Raw genomic sequence first — 25,444 nt, 5'->3', positions numbered from 1 at the left:
CTTGGATTTAGATTTCCCTCATTTATTGTGTCTTGGTTACTCTTTTTGTTTTGTTAATAATATTGTTTACCATAAAAAATACAAACATTACATGAATAGTCAAATTATTAAAAATTTTAAGATATTATTGATAATTGACTTTGACAATAATCAAGATGACAAGATACAATAAAGGCTAGCATGTTTATTACGTTCACCATCACAACCAACTTTTGTTGCTATAATTGATCAAAAAAGAAAAGAAGAACTATAGTTGCTATATCAACAATAACAGCAAACACAATATTTGTTCTTTTTTCCTATGTTGTAATGAGTGATTGAGTTATTTGCTAGCTTAATGACCACCAAATTTAAGTAGATATCATCGAAGAAGGTCGGCAACATACTAGCTTTTCATGAATTTGTTTGGTTTTTCCCACTTAAGAGGAAACCATCAACAAAATGAGACCATAGCTCTCAAATTCATCCTTCTATCTTTTTTGGAAGTTGAGAAATTTTACAGACAAAGTAAAGACACCAAAAAATAAGATGCAAAAGCCGATTAGTACAGCCACCGCGAGTCCTGTTACATCGGAATCAATGCCAAAGACTGTTGATACATACTCTTTCACGGTGCCTTTAAATGTCGGTTCAACAATCATGGTTTCGACATCGCCAAGCTGAGAGCTGATAATACCCTTTAAAGTCCATGCAACTGGACAAATGTAGTAGAACCAGATCCACCATCCTGGAATTCTCTGCACTCCAAATCAAAATGGTTCATTCCATGATTGGGAACCACACTTCCTAAATACCAACTCTCTATCAATAATTTACATAAATCAATTGATCTCTTATAGAAAGAGCAAAAGTTTAAAAAAAAAAAACAGCAGGGATTATTTAACCATAGACCCAAATCAAAGGTTTGAGTAGTGGTTTCCTTAACATTTCCCTAGATACAAGTACTTTTGTGGAGTATCGCCACATGTTTTATAAAAATAAAAGCCCTAATGCTCCACTAACTTTATAGAACAAATTAGCAACTTGTACCCAAAATACCTAGAAATGAGAATGTTAGAAATATGAGATCAACAGTAGAATATGCAGAGAGCTCTGTACTACTTACTGGCTTTGGGACAAGAAAACCAGAGAGGAGATTCCAGAAAGAGTAAAAGGCAGAAGAGACGACAGCTGCCATATGTTGAGAAGGTGTGAGACCAACGGCCATCAAACCATAAAAGGTGAAATAGGTGAAGGTAAGGAACATGATGATAAGATAAAGGAAAAATTTACCTGCATAATAAGAGAGATTCTTATAAGCGAAGTTGCATTTATTGTAGACAATTGGGTCACATATATTTCTAGTAATTAGTACCGACTACAATCAGATACTGGGTTCATGAAATACATATATTTTAATCAAAAGAAAGTCATGTTTGTTTCTAATTACATATGAAAGACAGTCACATTCATTCTCTAGCAGGCTAGAGTCCCTGGAAGTTGGTTCATTTGGGGGTAGGTAAATTGAAACAAAAATAAATAAAAGACGACTTAATTTAAAGAAATAGCAGGGCAACCATCACTCTATTACATAAAATGGCGTTGTTAAAGTGGAATAAGGAATCTTACTAGCTGTCCTTTCAAAATTAATCATGAAATATGTGATGACCCCAAACAAAATTGTTTGAGCAACAATGTATGGAAGCTCCACAAGGCCCTATTCCAAAAACAACCGAAGCGTGTGTTAGTACTTAATTGTTTAGGACAAAATAAACTGCATACTAAAACTAATTACCTGGGCTGCAGCATAAGAAGTTGGAGCGTACAATCCTGCTGCTTTCTCTCTATAGAACACTGTTCTCTCAATAGATACAATTGGTTGTACTGAGGAAGCATTATTGATCCCAAGAAATAAGCATGCGGAATAAAGGGCACCCATAACCATAAACAAACCTTTAGTTGTATCCCTGTACAAACAATATGCACACCAAATGATTTAGTAGGTTTGTAGAACAATGGCAGAAAATGACATCATAGACATGCATGACGAAAATTAGAGGTCAAATGAACAATGATTTTGTTTAAGCCATTTTCGAGTATTTGGACTTCAGCACAAAACATAAAGTAACCAACGTTACTTGCCTTTTGTTACCAACATCCCAATAAACGGAGCCTAATAGTAATGCGCACACCGTCGTAAAAACCAGTCTCACCAAGTTGTAACGAGGACTTCTCCAATACACAAGGTTTTGCTTCTTGAGGCAAATTAGGAACTGAGACAGTTGGTCTTGTGAATATATGGAAGAAAATTTTAATGGTTGTGAACCAGGAGGAGGAACACTCAAACGCGTAATGGCACCTTCCACTTCCCTGTAACGTGGATATCAAAATGTCTACTTATGCAGCTTGAGAGCAAGTTAAACCGATTAGTAACATGACAACACAATAATTACCTGTACTCCGCAGAATTTGTGTATATATCTGCGAAATCTCTACCAATTCTCTGCTCTGCTACAGGGTTAGTAATCTCAAGCATCCACGTTGCTGGGTTGTATCCATCAGGAATAGAGGGAATGCCATCAATACTCTATTAGAGTAAAGAAATATGAAGATATAAATAATCTCCATTCTGATAATTATTTTAATTTGTGAATATGTTGAAATCTCGTAAATACCTAAACAGAAGTTTAAAGGAATGTGAATGCATATAGTTTCCTTAGTGCATTGTAGTTATAGTTTGCTTGATCTTAAACTTGCATGCTAACTACTCTTTGAATGCTCCAGATAGTCTGAAACCATGCATACATAAAATGCCAACAATAAAGCTTGCCATTTGTGCCTAAATTGCATACTAATTACTCAAAGTATTCTAGACCATGACTTACAAACACGGACACGCAATACAAGTATGACACGATATGGACATGGCGATACATCTTTAAAAATTTGAGAGAACATGGACATTTCCAAATTGAAATGGTAGGAGAGAAAATGAGTGAAAGATGTATATTAATTAAAAATTATTCATTTTTCAAAAATTTCATTTTTCAAAAATTTCATTTTATTTTCTTTTCATTATTCTCTGGACCAACTAATGAATAGATCTAATTTTTCAATCTTCCTTACCAAACATGATTATGCAAAGAGAAATAGTATTTTCTATAATTATATTTTTCTACTTTTTCAATTTATTATCTTCTAATTTTCTTTTCACTCTTTCAAATAAAGTCTTAAAGGGTAAGATTAGATTTTTTTTTTCATTTTCATTTTCTTTTATTTTCATCATTTCGTTTTTTCTATCATTCTAATTTTCTAATTTTTCAATTTTTCATCTTTCAAACCTACCAAAAAAAAAAAAGAAGCTTTAAATGGTAAAATTAAGAAGTTTTTGTTTTGTTTTCCTTTTTCTTTCCTCTCTTTTCATCTATTCTCTTCAACCCATCTTTTTCTACCTAAAAATTTAAAAAATAACTTTGTCATTGTCGACCACCATTAACGGTGTCAGAATGAATTTAAAAAATACCCTCATCATATCCCTATCAACCAATAAAAGTGGATTTTAGGAAATCTTAATAATAAAGCGTAGACCAAGATTTTAAACAAAAAATTTCTACCACTTTTGATGTTTTCAGCCACTTTCAACCTCCAAAATCCTATGTATACACGTGTCTTGACCGTAGCAGATTATGTTCAATTTTTTTTTTTGGTGTGTCCTGACATGTTCGGTACATATTCTAACATGTCTATCTCAGACACTAATACGAAATTGGTATGAGGGGTTCTCCAGTGCGTACGTGCTTCATAGTTTTTAGATAGTTTGGATTCTGGAATGAAGCGGAATAAAAATTTCAAATTTATCTTAACAGCAATGCACCTCGTGACATATCTATAGCATTTCGCTAAAGACTGATCTTCAATGTATTCTTGTAAATATGAAAGTGAGTAATCAGCGTATCATTCTTACTTAGTTATGTTTTTCTCTTCAACACAATGATAGTAACAGTGAGAGTGTAAGTCACCTGGAAATAGTCAATCAAAATCTGCGAGCGCACTCCAAGTTTCCCTCCATATATAACCCGACCTCCTCGTTTCAAAAGCAGCAGCTAGATATGAAAATTTATAGGCAAACTTAGATGAAAATCAAAGTATTATTTAAGCTTCTTAACCTAGCTATCGCAATGGCATTTAAAACATTATACTCGGATAAACCTCGTCGAATGCTTCAAAAATGTCAATACTGGGTTGATGAATAGTGCACACCACAGTTCTTCCAGTGTCAACAGTGTTACGAACAGTTCTCATCACAATTGCTGCAGCCCGTGCATCAAGTCCAGATGTAGGCTCATCCATGAATATAATGGAAGGATTTGCAACAAGCTCCACCGCAATAGTTAAACGTTTTCTTTGTTCTGTCGATAAGCCACTGCTACCTGGTAAACCAACTATAGCATTCCTTAGTGTATCAAGCTCTACCAAACGCATCACTTCTTCAACAAACTCCTGTAGGTAAGTGTGCAAAAACGAATATGAGAAATGCAGTGAAGTGAAACTAGACAAAGTACAAAACAAATATAAATTGCTGAAAGGATTATGCAGCTCACAATTTTCTGGTCTTTGCTAATTTCTTTGGGAAGACGAAGACTGGAGGAAAACCAGAGAGACTCCTCAACTGTGACTTGAGGAGAATGTATATCATTTTGCTCAACATATCCTGAAATTCTGGCAAATGTTTCCTGTACCTTTGGGTATCCTGATATCTTAATATCCCCTTCAATGTATCCACCGGTTTTCCTTCCGGAAAGCACGTCCATCAATGTAGTCTTTCCCGCTCCGCTGGACCCGACTAAGGCAGTAAGAACACCTGGAGTGAATACTCCACTAACATTTGAGAGGAGCTGTAATCTCGTTTCAGGTATGCCTTGTGCTTTCATTTCCTAAGATATTTGACAAAAGGAAAGAGGGAAATTGAAAAATGAGGCTTCACATCAGTAAAATATATACATAACTGCAAAAAAACAAAAAAAAAAAAAACACACACTAAAGAATCATACCACAGGCATATCCACAAAGTAATTGACATTATGAAAAGTCATTGCTAATGGTTCAAATGGAAGAATCATTCCCTTCTTACTGCTGCCCTGAGCAGATGAAGAATCTGATGTCAACTTTTCGCTTTCAACTGCAGAGATATTTTGAAATTTGTGAAGGAATTACCACAATCCTTTAAAACAGGCATACGAGCCGTATATATGAAAAATAAGTTGATGCTGCATATATCAAATATGACTAACCATCCTTCCTAACAGAATTTTCTTCTGTCTCTTCAGGTACAATTGCCTTGCCTTTACTTAAAGCTGTCGTGAATAGAAAAACTATATAAGAGAATCTTTGGATACGTGATGAAGTTTAGAGAAAGGAAGTTGTGAATGATTTTAATAAGTTAAAGGATAACCCACGATTCAGGCAGGCTAGGGCCAGTGTCACGATGATGTTGAAAATCACTGCATAACCTATTAACACACCAACTCCAAGCCAATACCAATATTTAGCAGAAGGTAAACCATGTTGATGAAGCACATTGTATCCAATTGTATTGTTTCCAATAGCAGATATCTGAAACATGTCTCAACAATTACACGTTATCATATTAATCATTACTAATAAACAGAAATTTGAAGAAAGCATGTTGATTATTGCACCTTTTTCCACCTTGTAGCTGTGAATTCATTAATGGAAACTGCTCTTTGCGCATACTGTAATGGTGACAGCCATGAAGCCCAAACCCACCATGGCTTAATTTGGTCTAAAAGAAGAAGAGTAAATCAATCAACAATATATATATGTATTTCTTTTTGAAGAATCAGCAACAAAAATATTTTATCTTTAATTCCTAAATAAAATATATTAGACAACATACCTTTAGGTATAACAAATCCACCCAACAAAAATACAAGTAAAAGTGAAGCAGACCCAAAGGTATTTGCAACGACCAAATCTCGAGCAAGGGAAGCCAACATTCGAAATAGACTAACTGCCATTTGGTGTAATACAAATTGGGCGAACGTGAAGCGGAAAAATCTGAATCCAAAAACTAGAAATAATGAGAAGAAATTTCTGATAGCAAAAACATCATGGGAGAGTGTGAAATAGGAGATACCTCCCAGCAGAAGGGGCAAAACCAACAGTGTAGTATAAAACACAAGACCATACTACAGCTTCAATAGCAGAGTAAGGTACACGAATACTCCAACTGACGACGGACCATATCCATGCAGGATGAAATAGATTATCTCGTTGTTTGTAAAATACTGGAAGCCGAAATATGAGAAGGGATAGCTCAGAAAATCCATTAAACATCATATGGACCACCCCGAAGAAAAGGCATGAGAGGTAGAGGTTGCCATTAATCTCATCTACCGGATGCAGTTTTGTTCTTAAAAAAATTGTGCTCGTGACAAAAGCCACAAATGCAACCTTAAACACGTAATGCATAAATTCAAAAGTGAAATACATGAGAAAAGCTTCAAAACAAAAATTAATGACAAAAAAATGTCATAATATTTAGTCATGTATAATACACAGAAGTTTATTACTGAAAAATGAAAAAGCATAATACACAAAAGTTTCTCACTTCATATATCATCAAACCATAGATGGTTAAGAATGTCAGTGTCAAATTATGATGTAAAGGTGATCGGTAAACATAACAAGCGTAGAAGTGGCAACCCAAAGCATACCTGGAATGTCCTGAAAATGTAAAGGAAGCTCTGCCTTGTCATCAGTAGTTTTTCTCGCGCAAAGCAAGAATTCAAAAGCTCCCATCTTGATGCAGCATATTTTGTTCTGGGCAAAGCTGAAGGATGGCTTTGAGATTTATCATACGGTGCAGTAAGTGTTGACTCCAGAGACTTTCCAAATCTGGAATTTTTAAATGCAATGGCCATTTCCGAAACGGGAATGAACACGTATGACTTCGACGGATCAGCCCAATATTGAGCTTGATCTTTCTTAGAGGTCACCTGATGGCAATGAAGACGACAACAACAACTAGCTAGGTAAGTACTTAAAAAAGATCCAACCATATATGTAGCTATAAAGAAATGAATACCTCTTGAAGAAAATCTGCAACACCCTTTCGCGGTGGCAGTTTGAATCCTAATGACTCAAAGAATTCCAAAACTTTTCCTCGAGGGCCCTGATACACCATATATCCCTCGGATAACAACATTACATCATCAAATAGCTCATATGTCTCCGGTGCAGGCTGTAGCAGACCCATAAGTACAGTTGCTTCCATTAGATGAACAAAATTTCGCATACATTTTACTATTTGGAACGTTGTAGAGCTATCAAGTCCAGTGGATATTTCATCCATAAAAAGAGTTTTTCTCGGCCCAACAATCATCTCTCCTGCATGGGGACAGTGCAAATAATTATAATTTGATGCAAAGTAACAAAATAGTAATGCATCATCCAAACCATTATAGATGAAGTGGTTAAATGCAGTTGTCCTATATTTGACCTTTGTACAACCTTTCATCATATCCTTAATAAAAAAAAAAAGCGAATGATAATCCTTAGTAATGTCTTCCATAAAAAAAAATTGAATGATAATTTAAGTAATGTCTTCCATAAATTAATTAAAATTGTGTCATAAGAGTTTAAACTAAACAAAAATAGAATCTTATTAGATAGAATTCAGTGATGACGAAATTGTATCAAGAGAGATACCTGTAGTAACTCTTTTCCTTTGGCCACCGGAGACACCCCTAAGCATATCATTTCCAACGAAAGTGTCTGAGCATATGTCAAGACCAAGCACTTTTAAGACATAATCTGTTGAAATGCTATGTTTTTTACCCCCAATGGATGATGCCTGTGCAAAATCAAAGTAAAAGCAATAATGCAGTAAATAAATAAAGAATGTAAACAAAGACACCGATCTCTCATAATATATGTTGAGAGGTCGATTGGTTTTAGATGGCAACACTTCAAAATTTTTTTCGAAAAAGGTCGGACTATTGATCAAGTAATAACATACATGCCCTTAAATGCTATATAAGGACAAGGATTCAAACCCTTATCAAGTGTGAGATGTTCAGATCCCTTTATTAGATAGTTGTGTGTCATGCATGATTCAATCTACCGAGGCACTATCGCTTCATGAATTTTATCGTCAATTTAGATATTAAATAGAATTAGATGACAAAACTCAACCTAAGATAATAACGAATTTTTAAGATAACAACGAATTTATTAAGGGGTTTGTGGGCCATGAGCGAATGACACTTGAAGAAAGGAGTCAACCTTCCTCAACAATAAATATTAAGCATATTTTAAAGCTAACCTTCATGAAAGCATCAATTTCTGGGATTGGACGTATATTCTTTTCCTTTTCTAGTTTGGTTAAATCTTTCATACACCCTATAAATATAAATTAAGTAGAAGAGAAAAGTGGTGAGATAAAAATATAAATATCCTGAATACAAAAATATAAGTAAATTAATATCTTTCTAAACTAACATGATGTAAATCTTTAGACCTGATTGACTTCATATTATCCAGCTAAACTATATATGCTGAGGTCAATTTCGTCATAATTGACATAAAAGAGAGTTGTGTATTTGCAGACCGCAATGCTGAAGAGGTAGGAATTGGATTCGCATTAAGTTTAATCAAAATTTTAAAAAATCTGAGAATATCTACTCATTTTAATGATTTTTAAAAAAAATTAGAAGCTTTAGAATATACAAATATTTTAGAGTTTAATTAAATTTTTTAAAAATTTTAGAAAACTTAATGAGATTCATAAAAATAAATTTAAAGGTATAATTAAAATTTTTAAAAATTTAAAATACAATTTTAATTTCTCCAAAATTTTGGGACTGAGGTCCTCCTTTAATGGTGTCAATGAAAGTAATTTTGATTGGTTTAAGGGTGCAAAAAGGGTCAAATTTTTTTCTAAAAAAGAAAATAAGCAGCATGTTTTTTTTCCACTCAATTAAGTTTTTGAATTACCAAAATGTATAAAAAAAAAGTTATTTGACTGTTGACTTTAATAGTTGATCGTTAAAGTTTATTGTCTTTAATTTTTTTCAATTAAAGCCCCCATGTGTTATCAAAAGAAGTATTTTATAATTTTTTTATAACTTTTATTGGTTTTTATTTTTATCATTTGTCACCACATGTCACGTTGTGTTGCGACATGTGATGGCTTTAACTGAAAAAAACTAGGGATCATTAACTTTAACGACCAATGGTTAAAGTTAATGGTTAAAGGGTCTTTTTGATGCATTTTATAATTTTTTATAATTTTTATAAAAGTTTAAGATTATATATATTTTACGGTTTTTATAATTCTTTTTCTATTTTAATAAATTTTTAAATTTTGTATTAAAAGTTAATAATTTTTATAATTTTATTGATTTTTATATTTTTTTATAATGGTTATGACATGTGGTGGTTTTAACTGAAAAAAGTTAGAGGCAATTAACTTTAATGGTCAACTACTAAAGTTAATGATCAAAAGGTTTTTTTGATGCATTTCGATAGTTCAACTACCCAATTGAGTAAAAAAAAAGAGAGACTCAATTACAATTTTTTTTTAAAAAACTTTGAAAACTTTTTACATCATTAAACTAATTTTAATTGAGTGAGTGCACGTTGGGTACCCAATATAAATAGAATGTTTCGGGAGTTATTCTCTTAAGATTTACTTAGACATTGTTCAATTTTATTATATTAACTAATGTACTAAACTTCATGATACCGATTGCCTGTTACCAAATTAATATATCATAGTATTTGAATTAATTTTGTACAAAAATATTTTTTCGACTGTTTTTAAGCAAAACCTAATATTAAAAGTGTGAGTTAAAGTGAAATTTAAGTGACTAATATTTGGTGATATTGGAAGTAAACAAACCTGCCATGCCCTCACTTGCACCTTGACACCTAGCAGCAAAATCAAATGTTTCTCTAACAGTTAGCTCTGGAATGTGATTATCTGTTTGGCCAATGTATGCTGAAGTTCTTCTAACATAGAACTCATCAAGCTTTGTGCCGTTGTATGTAATATCACCACTCACCTGCACAGCGTAAAATACAACCATTTTTTTTTTTTGTATTGACTAGAGCTTAAGAGTTAAGAGCTACTTCACGTTCCAACAGCCTTTGATTTATAATTTCATACATAAAAAAGGTTGGGCTACACAGTCAAGCAGACCCAAATTAATACATGCAATTGCTTTTGACCAGTGGCATTATACTTACGTCCTTTCACCAGGTGTTGTTCACGAATCACATGGAGAGAAAAGCAACTTGAAAGGTGACACGAAGTGATTCGTGAAAATGACGGGAACAGGTATGCAAATGAGTTATATCGTGTGATTTCCCCAAAAGTTGATGGCAAGCAAGCATGACTTACATTCAAGGATTTGCGATCAAGTTTCCCAGCAAGAGCTAAAAGCAAGGTGGATTTGCCCGATCCTGGTGGTCCTAAAAGCAACGTCATCCTAAAACAAGCAGCAAAGTAATGGGAAAATTACAAGATCATTTAAATTTGCGCCCTCATGTGAACCGTAAATATTTACATTACCTTCCTGGTTTAATGATACCACTGATATCTTTCAAGATATGTAACTGGAATTTATTAGGACGTAAAATCCTCAAACCCATTAAGACGTACTGTCAAACAACATAATTGCGGTTATTAATAGAATATAAAAGAATACCAGAAATGAATCACAGATTTCACCTACAAAAATACGAAAGAAAAGAAAGATACGTAAAAGTTACCGAACCTCAAAGAAGTCACGAGCAACGTTGATTAAAGTAGGTAAAGCTCTTAACCCAATTTCTGCATTGGCATTGATGTTTAAGTTCTGGAACCTTACTTCAACCTTTGGCACCTCCATTCCAACTCTGCAAAATTTTATTCTCATTTACATCTAATTACGTATATCCAAATTTAATGCCCATCAACTCTACCTTGTTTTCTATTCAAGAACAAGTTTTCTTTTATTCTGCACCCTAGGCCAAAAATTACAACTCGTGATTTGTGAAGAAAAAGAAGTGAATACTTTTTACTTAATAACAACAAATTAATTAAAACCGCAACGAAAACGAATTACCTATCAAGGCGATCTTTAATAGCAGAGAGAAGCTTATAATTATCTTGATCATCACTAGCCAATGCTTTCTTTACAACTAGTTCCCTTCTAGCTCGATCTAGCTTCGTCACATCAATCGTCTCCGTACTTCCAGTTTCTCCGCCTCCTACACTATGTTCAATCTCCGATGGAGTCCTTCTCAAAATCGCGAAGCGTCCTCTTTTCACCGAAGGCAACCGAGCGATCGCTTCCCATATAAGATCTTCCTCATCTTGCTCAACCACCTCTGCGTTCGACGGTCTATGAAATGACTCCTCATTGCCCGCCTCTACGTCGAGCTCAAAAGCATTCGATTGCATCCTACTTAATCTCTAATTGTTTTTTTTTTTTTTTTAAAATACAGAAAGTGGTGAAGTTTTTAAGCTTTTTTATAGACGAGTTAGTTAAGAGCTCTAAAAGGAAGAACACACCTAAGCTGACCCGGGAATTTTGAAGATGTAATGAAATACCGAAACTACCCTTTTCAGTCAACACAAAAGATCAATAGGGGTAAAAGTGAGATTTCTCATCTTATACAAGCTTGCAAGTTCGTTGCGACTTTTAAGCGCTGTTTTCTTTGTTTATTTCTTTTGCCCTATTCTTACGATCACATAACATAATTAACCGCTGCAACTGCAAATAATACCGTTTTTTTTTCTCTTCTTTTTCATGTTTTTGAAAGAAAAAAAAACCTTATAATTTTTTTAAAAAAATTCAACTTCTATTGGATGGACTTTCATCTACAATACATTAATATCACCATCCATAATTTTTCAACACTTTTAAATAAAATCTTAAAAATTCTATTACATATGTATGCTTATAAAAACCACATATTTAAAACATATTTTTGTGTTTAAAATTAACATACAATAAAAAATAAATAATGAAACCTAAAGTTTAAAATTAATAATAAGACATTTGTAATATGTATGAAATTAAAATAAAAATTAGTTTAAATTGTGATTAAAAGAAAATTTAAATAAATAAATCATATTAAGAATATTAAATGCACTCTAATGGTTTATAATAGTATTATTAATTTTCTTGAGTTGGTATCGAGTTAACTTGTGACACCAATTCAATCAATGGCATTATCAATATATGCAAACAACGTGGGTTAAAAATTGTGTAATAATATTGAAATGTATATAAATATCAAAATAAAACTTTGGTCAAAGTGGTAGAGAAATTGTTTTTATAGATGTTAGTGTCGTGAGTTCAAATGCCAGCATATACAATTTTTTACTAGTTTTATTAAAAATATAAAGAGACAAAAGTATTCTTGTAAGAACATAATTTGTCTTAAAAGCCCGAATAGAGTTTCCACTACTCAACCTCCAACATAAACCTTTAAAAAGCAAATTCATGGCCATAAAGACATTCCTTCAAACAAACAAAAAAAAGGATCACTACCCTCAGAAACATTGAAAAAAATCCCCATCTCGATAATATTTGACTTTTTAGATTCGACTAGGAAGAGATTCCATATTAGCAACAAGATGCTAACATTGCTTACCCAAACATTGCTAAATTAAAGGAGTTGAGATTTCAAAAACTCATAACACCTTGAATTTTTCAGGCACACAAAGCTTGTCACAAGAAACCCAGTGAGTACCTTTTATCATACTTGACCTTGAACACCTACAAAAAAGGTTCGTCATTCTTTGGAGCTCATTACAAATACCTAACGATATCATGAAGACACTCATCCAATAATATAGTAAAACTTGGGCCAACGTTTTAATAATGATCACTTTACTAGGCTTGGATAGTAGCTTATTCTTCCAACTGAAATGTAACACCCCTAACCCAAATTCGTCACCGGAATAGGGTTATGGAGCATTACCCGAATTTATAGATCAAATAACAAATATTCCACATCGTACAATATTCATATCAGAAGTCAATCATAAAGTCCCTTATATGAACCCTCGAAGTCTAAAACATGCATTAGAAACGAGTCGGGACTAAACTGGGCACTTAGAGAATTTTTCGCAAAATCTCAAAAAAAAATTCTAGGTGCAGGGGTCATATGCCCGTGTCTCAGGCCGTGTTACTCTCTGACTTGGGTCACACGGCCAAAACACACGCCTCTGTGCTAGGTCGTGTGTAAATACCTAGGTATTCTATTTTGAAATTTTAAAGATGCAAGGGACATACGGCCAGGTTACACGCCCATGTACTAGGCCGTGTGTCACATACGGCTGAGACACACACCCATGTGGACGAAAATAGGTTATTTTCTAAGCCAAATTTCTCACCCCATTTTGTTATCCTCCTACACCAACACTTTAACACATTCACAAGCTATTATAAGTCATTTAACCCAACTCAAAATCAAGTCCTATACATGATATAATACCTCATAAAATCAAGTATACACACTTACTTAAATTACCAAGTTAACATATATGCATGTAACGCCCCAATTTTTAGGATTTTCGGGATTTCTGTAATTTCCAATGACTTTCAGAAATACTGTGTTTTGACTGTCTGTTGTGGGTCTGAGTATACTGGTGGGCCTTTAAAAGCCCTAAGAGTAAATTTAATTCGAGGCAATTCTTGAATTTTTAATTTTGGAGAGAGGGGGTTCGAGCAATATGGGCTTTTAAAATTGATGTGGTAAAATAAGACACAAAAAGATCTGTGGTAAAGTGGCATGTGGCGCCACCTAGGTGTTTGGGGAGTGACGTATGGATGTTTAGGGGGAGCTAGAGTTCAAGTCACAAGGTAAGCGTGTTGTTACTTTTATTTTTTTGCGTGCATGTGCCAGGCATGTGATAGAGCTTAAGTGGAAATTTGGCTAGAGCTTTAGGAAGGTTGGACCATGGGTCTGAATGGCCATTAGGGCAAGCTTTATTTCCTTTTTGTTTTGCCGAATTAGGGTTAGCCACCTAGAGCCTTCCCTTTCATTCTATTCTCTTCTCAGTATCTCAAAAAGCCGAAAAACGCAAAGTTAGATCTCCTGAGTGCCGAATTCTTCCTTCTCTTCTCCTCTCTTCTTCTATTTTCTTTTTCTCCTTCTTTTCTTCTTTAGCCGAAACATTCCTACCATTCTACTCATCTCCTCTTTCATTCCCATTCTTTTCTAAACCTCTATAGCAGATTGCCATAAAAGTCGAAATCCCGAAAGTTGTTTCTTGTCCCAATTTCTTCTAATTAAAATCCTCCTATTTTCTTCATCTCTTTTGGCCGATTTTCACATCCTCTAAACCTCAACCCCTGTCGACAATACCACTACAAAACCACCATACCAAATCATCTTCCTCTTCACAGTTCCAAAAGCCAAAAACACCATAGTTTTTAGGGACATATAGCCGAATCTTTAGATCTCTAAGATTTGATTTCTGAAAGTGTTTAAGGGCTGGATCTGCATCAGATCTGAGTAGAAACTGAAGTGGAATTGTTTTGATTGAAAGAACCTGAGGTAGGTACTCAAATCTATTCTTTATTTCGGGTTTTAGAAAAGCCAAAATCCCTAAAGGCATAGGGAGGCTGTCAATTGGAGCTTGAGGCTCTAAGGGTTGTAAAAATTGATTTGTTTTGGTGTTAGTGTGATCTAGAGGCTGCTGATCGAAGGCTTGGGCAAGTGGAATGACTAGATCGAGATCTAGTCACTAGTTTTGGCAAAGGTAGGATCTCAAGGGCCATATGTATTGATGGCCGATTATGGTAAGTAAGTTTATGATGGTTACCATTGTATTTTGGATCTGATATATCTAGTGATGATTGTAGGATATCGTGGAAGATTTCGGTAGCAGTTGTCGCAAATCAGGTGTGTAAATGACACCCACTAGTTGACTAGATCGGTAAAAGCCGAAAAGCTGAAAAGCCAGCATTTCGAGAACTTGCGAGCGTGTGAGCGCTTGTGGGATTGTTTGTATTGATAATTTTGGTATCTTCAATAGTAAGATTGCAAAGTGCACAATTTCATGCACCTCGGTGAATTTGGGCTTCGATGGGCCGAAATTGGGTAATGGGCAACGGGCCCATTTCGGTAAAAACATCCGGTAAGTATTCTGAAGACACGTTAATAACTGTAATGAGCATGAAACCCTAAAAGACTGATAAAATTACTGAAATACCTCTGTAAGGTAGAATTACCGTAATACGCCTAAAAGGGTAAGTTTACGATTACGCCCCTCGAGGGTAAATAACTCTTCTTACGCTATAATCTGACTGTCTTTCTGAAGCATGCCTTGTTAATTATATATATTCTGCATACATGTCATACTACATGAGGTTGGGTTTTGTTATGGAGGAAGAACCCGTTCTGGTGGCTGTACCACATATTCTGATATAAGCAGCTTTGCTGCGGATTATAGTTAGCGTCGCAACTGGTGCTAACACTATAAGTGTAAGGATGGCGTGGGTGATTTATTCTCCACAGGAACTGTAGGGATGGACGGAGGCAAGTGTAGGGTTGGATAGGGTTATCATGCATTAATCATATGAGACTGTTTTGTTATGGGCCAACTGTGTTGATGTGGGCAAGGCCCAATATATCTCGACTTGTAATAGGGCTACGACCCAAATTGATACTGATATGAGCTAGGCCCAGTATACTCTGATATTGTAAGGGGTTATGGCCCAGATTAATATTGATATGGGCTAAGGCCTAGTTAACTCTAATTTCTGAATAGGGCTTCGACCCAGTAAAGCTTGAACTGATTTTGGCTCTGGTTGGGATACTTTACACACTGAGTTTTCCAAACTCACCTCATTTTTCCCATCTTTGCAGGTTAGCCTTAGATCGGTGGACTTGGAGCTGGAGGGATTCAGAGTGGCTATGTGGACTGTTTAAAATAAGTGTTTATACCTTCACTTTTATTTTAGATGATTTCCTTTATGTTTTCAGGTTTTTAATTTGTAATAAGGCCGCTTTAATTATTTTTAATTGTTTTTAGTATGTTTTGTTAGCTTAGATATGATATTGTTTTAATGGTTTGAAATTGAATAGCTTTAGGGCGCATTTTAAAAGGTTACTTAATTTCAAAATATCGCGTTAACAAAGCAAAGCTTCCGCAACGAAAACATTTTCAAAATTAATAACCTTTCCAAATGGTTTTAAACAAATTGGTTTTCCCTGAACAATCCCCCAGTTAAAGTGTGGCAATGGTTGTGTGCATGTCTAGGATTGGATCCGTGGAGAGCTGGGTACTTAAGCAGTCTAATTGACTTACCTCCTCTTTTATGGCATCCTACCTAGTGCACAGCTCCCATTCACTTTAATCTATAACGAAGATATTCTTTAAACACTAAGAAAGACTTTAGATAAAACATGACTTTTCTAGTAACGCTTCAATGTGACACGCCGGATTCGGTCGTAACGTCTGGGCCGGGTTTGGGGTGTTACATTTAGTGGTATCAGAGCCCGATTGCAACAACTCTGCTGTGGATCGGGTCGAAAAAGCTTTTCGAAAAATTTTGCTAGACTTAGGGTATTTTGGAAACGGTTTTGGAATGTTTTTTTCAAAGATATTTTACAAGGTATACATGTTTTAAGGATTTAATCTTAAAATGGTTTAAGTTTTTCTGGGTTTCTGAAATTTGATAACCGAAGAAGTGGCACACTGAATCCCCGGCACCAAGTCTGTAAGTATTTCTGTTACTCATACTACATTGTATTAAGATATTTCTGTAGATAGAACTGAGACCATATCATGACACTATAGCTAGGCCAATACTAAAAACCCTAGAATACTGAAACTGTAGAAACTGAGATAGTAAGGAAAACTGAAAACTTTAGAAGACTGAGTCTGTAGCCAGGATACGATACTGCGAAAACAAGAACTTTGAAATACTCTTTATGCATAGGACATCTGTATAAATACTAAAATTTTTGAATCGAGATCTTGGTAGTTATTGTTATGCATGCCCGTAATGTAGAGTATTGATATGGATTCTGAGGGTAAGTAAAGTCTGCCAACTTCGGTAGCAGTAACTCGGAGCTTGGGACTGAGGCACTGGCCGAGTTAGTAAGAAAAGTGGTAGAAGAAGTATTGGAGACCAAGGTTAAGGAAATTAGGGAAACGCTTCAAGTAGAGTGCTTGGAGTGTAAGAAGAGGAATGATTCTAGTTTTCAAAAGACCGAGCCTTGTTCTGTGAAACATGTTAAGACACGATCAAACTTTCCAACCTGCAAGAACTGCAACGGGCGTCATCCAGGTGAATGCCATAGGAAGACAGGAACATGCTTTAGATGTGGGTCCAAGGAGCATCGAGCTCAGGATTGCCAAGCTTATTCTATTTAAGTGTGTGTTACGAGTTGTATGCGTGCTTGATAAATGTTTTTTTACTTTGGTAATTAGATGTTCTAGGTCGTACTAAGAATTATTTTTAATCAGAGTGCGTAGCAGAAGCATAGTGGTTTGACTTGAGTAATATGGTTTGTTGGTAGTTGGAAATTTCGAGCACGAAATTTCTGTAATGAAGGTAGAGTTGTAACGCCCCAATTTTTTGGATTTTCGAGATTTCTGTAATTTCCAATGACTTTTAGAAATACTATGTTTTGACTGTCTGTTGTGGGTCTGAGTATGCTGGTGGGCCTTTAAAAGCCCCAAGAGTAAATTTAATTTGAGGCAATTCCTGAATTTTTAATTTTGGAGAGAGAGGGTTCTGGCGATACGGGCTTTTAAAATGAGGTGGTAAAATAGGACACAAAAAGATTTGTGGTAAAATAGCATGTGGCACCACCTAGGTGTTTGGGGAGTGACGTGTGGATGTTTAGGGGGAGCCAGAGTTCAAGTCACAAGGTAAGCGTGTTGTTACTTTTATTTTTTTTTTGTGCATGTGCCAGGCATGTGATAGAGCTTAAGTGGAAATTTGGCTAGGGCTTTAGGAAGGTTTGGCCGTGGGTCTGAATGGCCATTAGGGCAAGCTTTATTTTCTTTTTGTTTTGCCGAATTAGGGTTAGCCACCTAGAGCCTTTCCTTTCATTCTATTCTCTTCTTAGTACCTCAAAAAGCCGAAAAACGCAAAGTTAGATCTCCTGAGTGCCGGATTCTTCCTTCTCTTATCCTCTCTTCTTCTATTTTCTTTTTCTCCTTCTTTTCTTCTCTAGCCGAAACATTCCTACCATTCTACTCATCTCCTCTTTCATTCCCATTCTTTTCTAAACCTCTATAGCAGATTGCCATAAAAGCCGAAATCCCGAAAGTTGTTTCTTGTGCCGATTTCTTCTAGTTAAAATCCTCCTATTTTCTTCATCTCTTTTGGTCGATTTTGTAACACCTTTAGCCCGTATCCCTCGCCGGAACAGGGTTCGAGGTGCTACCAGATTTAAACTCAACCATTTATATAAAACTAGGCCGTAAAATTTTTTTGATCAATTTTTAAACTTTTCATACACGTGTATATTATCCTTTAATCGGGCTTACAAGGCCCCAAAACATTCATGAGGCATTATTAAATATTTACCAATATCTTAGTCTTATATCATTTACTTACTCAACAATGAATCACAAATCAAATTCTAAATATACATGCTATAAACCACATCACAGGAGATAATAACATACAAGTATATGAATAATCAAACTACCTTAATAACAAGCCAAAGTCTTTGGCTTAATCATAATATTACATATTCAATTTTAAAACCCTATACATGCCATAGACTCAAAACACTAAGATTTACTTACGTCGATAGCATAGACACGACAATGTGATAATATCTCTGACGGCCTCCAACCCGAGCTAACCTGGAAACCCTAGGGAATATGGGAAAGAAGATGGGAGTAAGCTTTACGCTTAGTAAGTTCATAAGAAATCAATAAACAACTCATTAACAAATTTTATCAATGTTTACAACATAATCACAAATTCACTACAAGTTGTCTTCCTAAGAAATAGTCACTAAATTATTTATAATTGGAGCTACAAAACTCCAAATCAATTGCCGTTAATTTTCCCTGAAAATAGACTCATATATATTATATCCATAAAATTTTCAGAATTTTTGGTTTGGCCAATAAATACCAGATTTTTCTTAAAGTTTCCCCTATTTCACTGTTTGACTAATCTGACCACTCTTCACTACGAATAAAATTTCTCATTGTACAGAATTCAAAATATGTTCTCGTTGATTTCATTCGAAACTAGACTCATTAAGGAGTCTAAGCATATAAATTTTATCTTATAACCATTTTTTTATAAATTATAATGATTTTCTCAAAACAGAATAGGGAACCCCGAAGTCATTTGACTCTGTCCCATGCCACTTCAAATATCTCATTATCAGCAATTCTTTTGCTTACACTGTTTCTTTTATAAGAAACTAGACTCATTAAGCTTTAATTACATAATTTATTCAGGTTCTAACTCAACTCCCATAATTTATGGTGATTTTCGAAATTCACGTTACTGCTGCTGTCCCAAGCAGATTTATTACAAATTTACTCTTTCACACATTCTTTGCATTCATATTATTTAAACATGTATATCACCAATCAATTTCATCACATATCTATAATTTCACTTAAGCATAATCTCAATACAATACATCATGCTCAATGATTCGGACACAACCGTTCAAATTAGCAATTATAAGATGGTTCCGCACATAGCCCACCCTTATCGATAATTTACGATGGTTTTACCCATACTCACATATATGACATAGGTATTTAACTACTTCAGTGTCAACTTTAATTGGACTGAATTCAACCATTGTACCATTTCATAACCAAAGTTACTTTCGTCATTCATATCTAAATGGTATTTCACATAATTCACATAACCTTTCACCATGACCAAATACACACATACACATATGACATCTTCACCTATGCTTCTCATTTCACATTCATGATTCAATTCCAATCGATCTAACATGTATAAGTATATATCACATACCTGGCCAACTTAATGTATTGAACAAATTCAATTGTCGATTTAACACAAGGTCTCATAGTCTTAGACTTTTATCAAATCACCGGCATTTAGCCTATTAGGTTTTAAACCCGAATTCATCACCAGCACGAAGCCTGCTAGACTTTATGTCTGAACTCATTCACCGGCATTTCACCTGCTATGCTTGAAGCCCGATATCATTTCACCAGCATTATAGCCTGCTAGGCCCGAAGCCCGATATTATCTCACCGACATTATAGCCTGCTAGGCCCGTAGCCCGATAATATTGTTCACCAGCTTAAAGCTTGCTAGGCCGAGGCCTGAATATCACATTTCGATAAACAATTCACCTGTTCTTTCATACTTTCATAATTTATACTTCAATTACGTATAACTGAAACACATATCTGTGAACAAAGATTTTCATCCTTTCAACCACATAAGGTTTAATTTCCACATTGGAACACATATCTTAGTACATCATTTGATAGTATCAAAGTCGACTAGATATGCTAGTCACATACGGCTCATAACTTTAATTTAATATTTATTCAACACAAAGAACATATGTATATGTATATATATATACAATCAAACATCTTCTTAATTATTATTATTATTCAGCTCTTAAGCATATAACATGATCAAACACAAACACTTAAAAACTTACCTTGGATTTTATCGAATAACTACGGATTGACTAATCGACTAGATTCGCTTTCCGTTTATCCAAAATTGGCTCCTTATGCTCTTGTGCTAATTCAAACAAAATTTAACTTATTAAAGTCCCATCATGCTAGCTTATGGCCGGATATGACAAGAAATTTAATAGGCCATATAGCTACTTTTAGCTCAATTACAAAATGGTCATACACATTTCTAATCACATTAAGCAATTTAATACAATTTATTTAACATTTCCTCATGTACACCTTTATGACCGAATACTTATATCAAATAAGTAACTTACCTTAACACATATCTCACATATCCAAAGTACATAAAACCCTAATGACCAAATATGTACATTACCAAAATTCCTATGACTTTCATAGCCGAATATTCATTGTGTACTTAGTTCACACACAAACACAAAACTCATATGATTTATCATATTTCCATATACATATCTCAACCATATATTCGAATATATAGTTCATCAAATAGATATTTATTCACGTTCCTTTAACACATATTGATCAACTAGACCATGCATTAGCCTTTGGCACATTCGGTCATTGAAACAATAACCTATTTAACATTCAAACATTTTATACACACACCATTAACATATTATCAATTAACTAAGTACTTTAAAAATTTTCTTTAACTAAGTAACTTATCCGGAAATAATAAGGGAAAATTTAACAAGCTTATCTTAAATAAAAACAAATTTCCTTTCCCAAAAATATATATATATATATATATATACGACAACTTCAACTTCATACTTCTCAACAATGAATTCAACTTATTCATTCATTAACATTACACTCATTCAAACATCATATAAGCTAGTTTAACATCTAAACAACACCTTCCAAAAACTATCAAATTATCACAATTTAGCAACTTGCCGAATACATATATGTTCAATGATTCATGAATTTAAACCATGGGTTAACTATACAATGCATTTATCAATTTAATTTCATAAACAATTTCATAAAAATCACATTAGCATACCTTTGATTTATGAAATAACCATGGCCGAATGCCTTGGCTTCTTCTACATATATATATTTTTCTAGTTATGGCAATGAATAAAAGAAAAATGAATACACATTGTTTTTATCACTCTTTTCTTATTTAATCAATTTTTTTATTTCATAATATAATGCCATTACCTATTATAATGCTTAAATAAAATGTATATATCATCTATCACCCATCAATATGGTCGGCCACTATATTAAAAGTGGTCCATTTGACATGCAAGTCCCCCATGTCAAAATTCATGCATTATTTGGCCACTTTAAAATTCACCTATCACATTTTCAAGTATTATCACATGAGTCCTTTCTTATAAATTAACACCTAATTGATAAAATCAAGGCACAAAATATTCACACATACAATAAGCACAGAATATAACATCTAATTATTTTTGTGACTCGGTTTTGTGGTCCCGAAACCATTTTTCAACTAGGGTCAAATCAGGGCTGTCACAGATTTTCACATCCTCTAAACCTCAACCCTTGTCGGCAATACCACTGCAAAATCACCATACCAAATCATCTTCCTCTTCACAGTTCCAAAAGTCGAAAACACCATAATTTTTAGGGACATATAGCGATTCAATTTCTGAAAGTGTTTAAGGGCTGGATCTGCATCAGATCTGAGTAGAAACTGAAGTGGATTCATTTTGATTGAAAGAACCTGAGGTAGGTACTCAAATCTATTCTTTATTTCGGGTTTTAGAAAAGCTGAAATCCCTAAAGGCATAGGGAGGCTGTTGATTGGAGCTTGAGGCTCTAAGGGTTGTAACAATTGATTTGTTTTGGTGTTAGTGTGATCTAGAGGCTGCTGATCGAAGGCTTGGACAAGTGGAACGATTAGATCGAGATCTAGTCACTAGTTTTGGCAAAGGTAGGATCTCAAGGGCCATATGTATTGATGGCCGATTATGGTAAGTAAGTTTATGATGGTTACCATTGTATTTTGGATCTGATATGTCTAGTGACGATTGTAGGATATCGTGGGATATTTCGTAGCATTTGTCGCAAATCAGGTGTGTAAACGACACCCACTAGTAGACTAGATGGGCCAACTGTGTTGATATAGGCAAGGCCTAATATATTTCGACTTGTAATAGGGCTACGACCCAAATTGATACTGATATGAGCTAGGCCCAGTATACTCTGATATTGTAAGGGGCTATGGCCCAGATTAATATTGATATGGGCTAAGGCCCAGTTAACTCTAATTTCTGAATAGGGCTTCGGCCCAGTAAAGCTTGAACTAATTTGGGCTTTAGTTGGGATACTTTACACACTGAGTTTTCCAAACTCACCCCTTTTTTCCCATCTTTGCAGGTGAGCCTTAGATCAGTGGACTTGGAGCTGGAGGGATTCAGAGTGGCCATGTGGACTGTTTAAAATAGGTGTTTATACCTTCACTTTTATTTTAGATTATTTCCTTTATGTTTTTGGGTTTTTAATTTGTGATAAGGCCGCTTTAATTATTTTTAATTGTTTTTAGTATGTTTTGTTAGCTTAGATATGATATTGTTTTAATGGTTTGAAATTGAATAGCTCTAGGGCGTGTTTTAAAAAGGTTACTTGATTTCAAAATATCACGTTAACAAAGCAAAGCTTCCGCAACGAAAACGTTTTCAAAATTAATAACCTTTCCAAATGGTTTTAAATGAATTGGTTTTCCCTGAACAATCACTTAGCTAAAGTGTGGCAATGGTTGTGTGCATGTCTAGGATTGGATCCGTGGAGAGCTGGGTACTTAAGCAGTCTAATTGACTCACCTCCTCTTTTCTGGCATCCTACCTGGTGCACAGCTCCCATTCACTTTAATCTATAACGAAGATATTCTTTAAACACTAAGAAAGACTTTAGATAAAACATGACTTTTCTAGTAACGCTTCAATATGACACGCCGGATTCGGTCGTAACGTCTGGGCCAGGTTTGGGGTGTTACAATGCATATCTTATCAAATATGCTAACTTAATTCAATCATCAATATGCCAATATAATTTCTATCAGTCAACCGTTTCAAACACATACCAAACATATCCATCACAAGCCATTCCAATGGCTAGTTACGATTAAAGCATTTATATGCCGATATTGGCCAATTAACCTATACATGTCATTATAAAGATAATTGATTTACCAATATATATATACCAAAATAAGCTAATGGATAGTGTAAGTGATCTCTGCCAAGCTTCCAATCCAATGAGCCTCTGAATTACTATAAAACAAGGGAAAATAAAATAGAGTAAGCATGAAATGCTTAGTAAGTTCGTATAACATGGTAATTAACTTACCACTCATTTAAATTCAATACAAACATACAAGGCACATTCAATCAACTTGATCACGAGCCCTAACACATATCCTCATCACCCTTGTTAGTTATATATTTCATATAAATATCAAGAAACATGGATGGGCTCAACAATAATTAGATTTCCATATACATATACTTTCTACATCATGTATTCATATAACATATACAAATCATATCCTTGTATTTCAAGTACATTTTCATAATAATTTGTCTCAAGTTCAAATTATTTCATGTCAGAACCTTACCCATTAAATCATTTGAAATGTTAGTGTCACACAGGTATTACACTCAAGGTGTACAAATTTATAATCATGGATGAACATATTCATCAAACAAATTCCATGTTCATATATTATCATATCGTATTTCCATATATCATGTATCGTCATTTTCATGTATTTCAGGCAGATAAGTGTATTAATTAATTTCATGTTCGTATTTTCTCATGTCAGGATTTTGCCCGTTAAATCATTGAAAACATCGATTGATGCACAGGTAGTACATTCGAAGTGTACAAATCATAAATCCATCAATTCATATTCAGGATTGCTCTTTAAAGCACATAATCGGGAAATCCTCTCTCAATCCATACAACAGGAAGCTCACAACGAGCCATTAATCGGGAAGCTCACATAGAGCCTATCAGGAAACTTATCTAAGCTATATAACAGGAAGTTCATAAGAGCCATAATTAGGAAGTTTACAAAGAACTTTTAATCAGAAAGCTCATGAAGAGCCTTTAATCAGGAGCTCCGGTTAGCCATATATCGAGAAGTTCAAGCGAGTCATATCAGGACGCTCACAAAGAGCTGCATTTGTGTCCCAATATATGCAGGATCACAACCGATCATATAACAGGACACTCACAAAAAGCTGTGGTAGTTCGTAACACATGCAAGATCACTACCGATCAAGATGCTTGTAGGAACCATATAACAGGAAGCTTGAGAGGGCTTATAACAGGATGCTCGTAGGAGCTGTGGTGTATTCGCAACACATGCAGGACCACAACCAATTAGGAAATCCTATATCCATCGAATTCCATTATTCAAACGGGATTTAATATTTATCGGGCTTTATCGGACATGTAACCAATTTCATATATTTGGCATTTATACAATTCACATACACAAAATTTAATTCAAGCATATAAATATACACAATTTAGTTACACGAACTTACCTCGACAAATGTTCGTGTACGTAAAATCTACTAATTCGACATTTTCTCTTTTCCTCGTTCTAACTCCAAATTTGGTATATCCGAATCCATATGAAAGAATTTAACATTAATTCATGTTCATTTCAATTCAATTCACATCTTAGGAAAAATTACCATTTTGCCTCTAAACTTTTAATTAATGACGATTTCATCCCTATGCTCGAATAATAAAATTCATGCAATTTAATCCTTATTCCAAGCCTAGCCGATT

General features: G+C 34.5%; 1 protein-coding gene across 1 annotated transcript; it reads right to left on the bottom strand.

Annotated features, from left to right (window-relative positions):
* Positions 1-338: 338 nt before the first annotated feature.
* Positions 339-11,489, bottom strand: LOC107960056 (ABC transporter G family member 31). The gene is made up of 24 exons (XM_016896260.2): positions 11,112-11,489; positions 10,782-10,902; positions 10,577-10,665; positions 10,406-10,493; positions 9,905-10,067; positions 8,327-8,403; positions 7,711-7,855; positions 7,088-7,389; positions 6,717-6,998; positions 6,137-6,453; positions 5,897-6,057; positions 5,679-5,782; positions 5,436-5,592; positions 5,271-5,333; positions 5,031-5,158; positions 4,581-4,913; positions 4,189-4,479; positions 3,999-4,082; positions 2,433-2,566; positions 2,122-2,349; positions 1,775-1,946; positions 1,609-1,696; positions 1,106-1,272; positions 339-737 (listed from the first exon to the last, which is right to left on the bottom strand). The coding sequence occupies exons 1-24, from the start codon at positions 11,447-11,449 to the stop codon at positions 471-473; spliced, it is 4,299 nt and encodes a 1,432-aa protein (XP_016751749.2). The 5' UTR covers positions 11,450-11,489; the 3' UTR covers positions 339-470.
* Positions 11,490-25,444: the final 13,955 nt, after the last annotated feature.

Source organism: Gossypium hirsutum, chromosome A07, assembly GCF_007990345.1.
Source record: "Gossypium hirsutum isolate 1008001.06 chromosome A07, Gossypium_hirsutum_v2.1, whole genome shotgun sequence".
Lineage (NCBI taxonomy): Eukaryota > Viridiplantae > Streptophyta > Magnoliopsida > Malvales > Malvaceae > Gossypium > Gossypium hirsutum.
The sequence above is the reverse complement of the archived record's forward strand: the minus strand, read 5'-3'. Positions and strand labels throughout refer to the sequence as shown.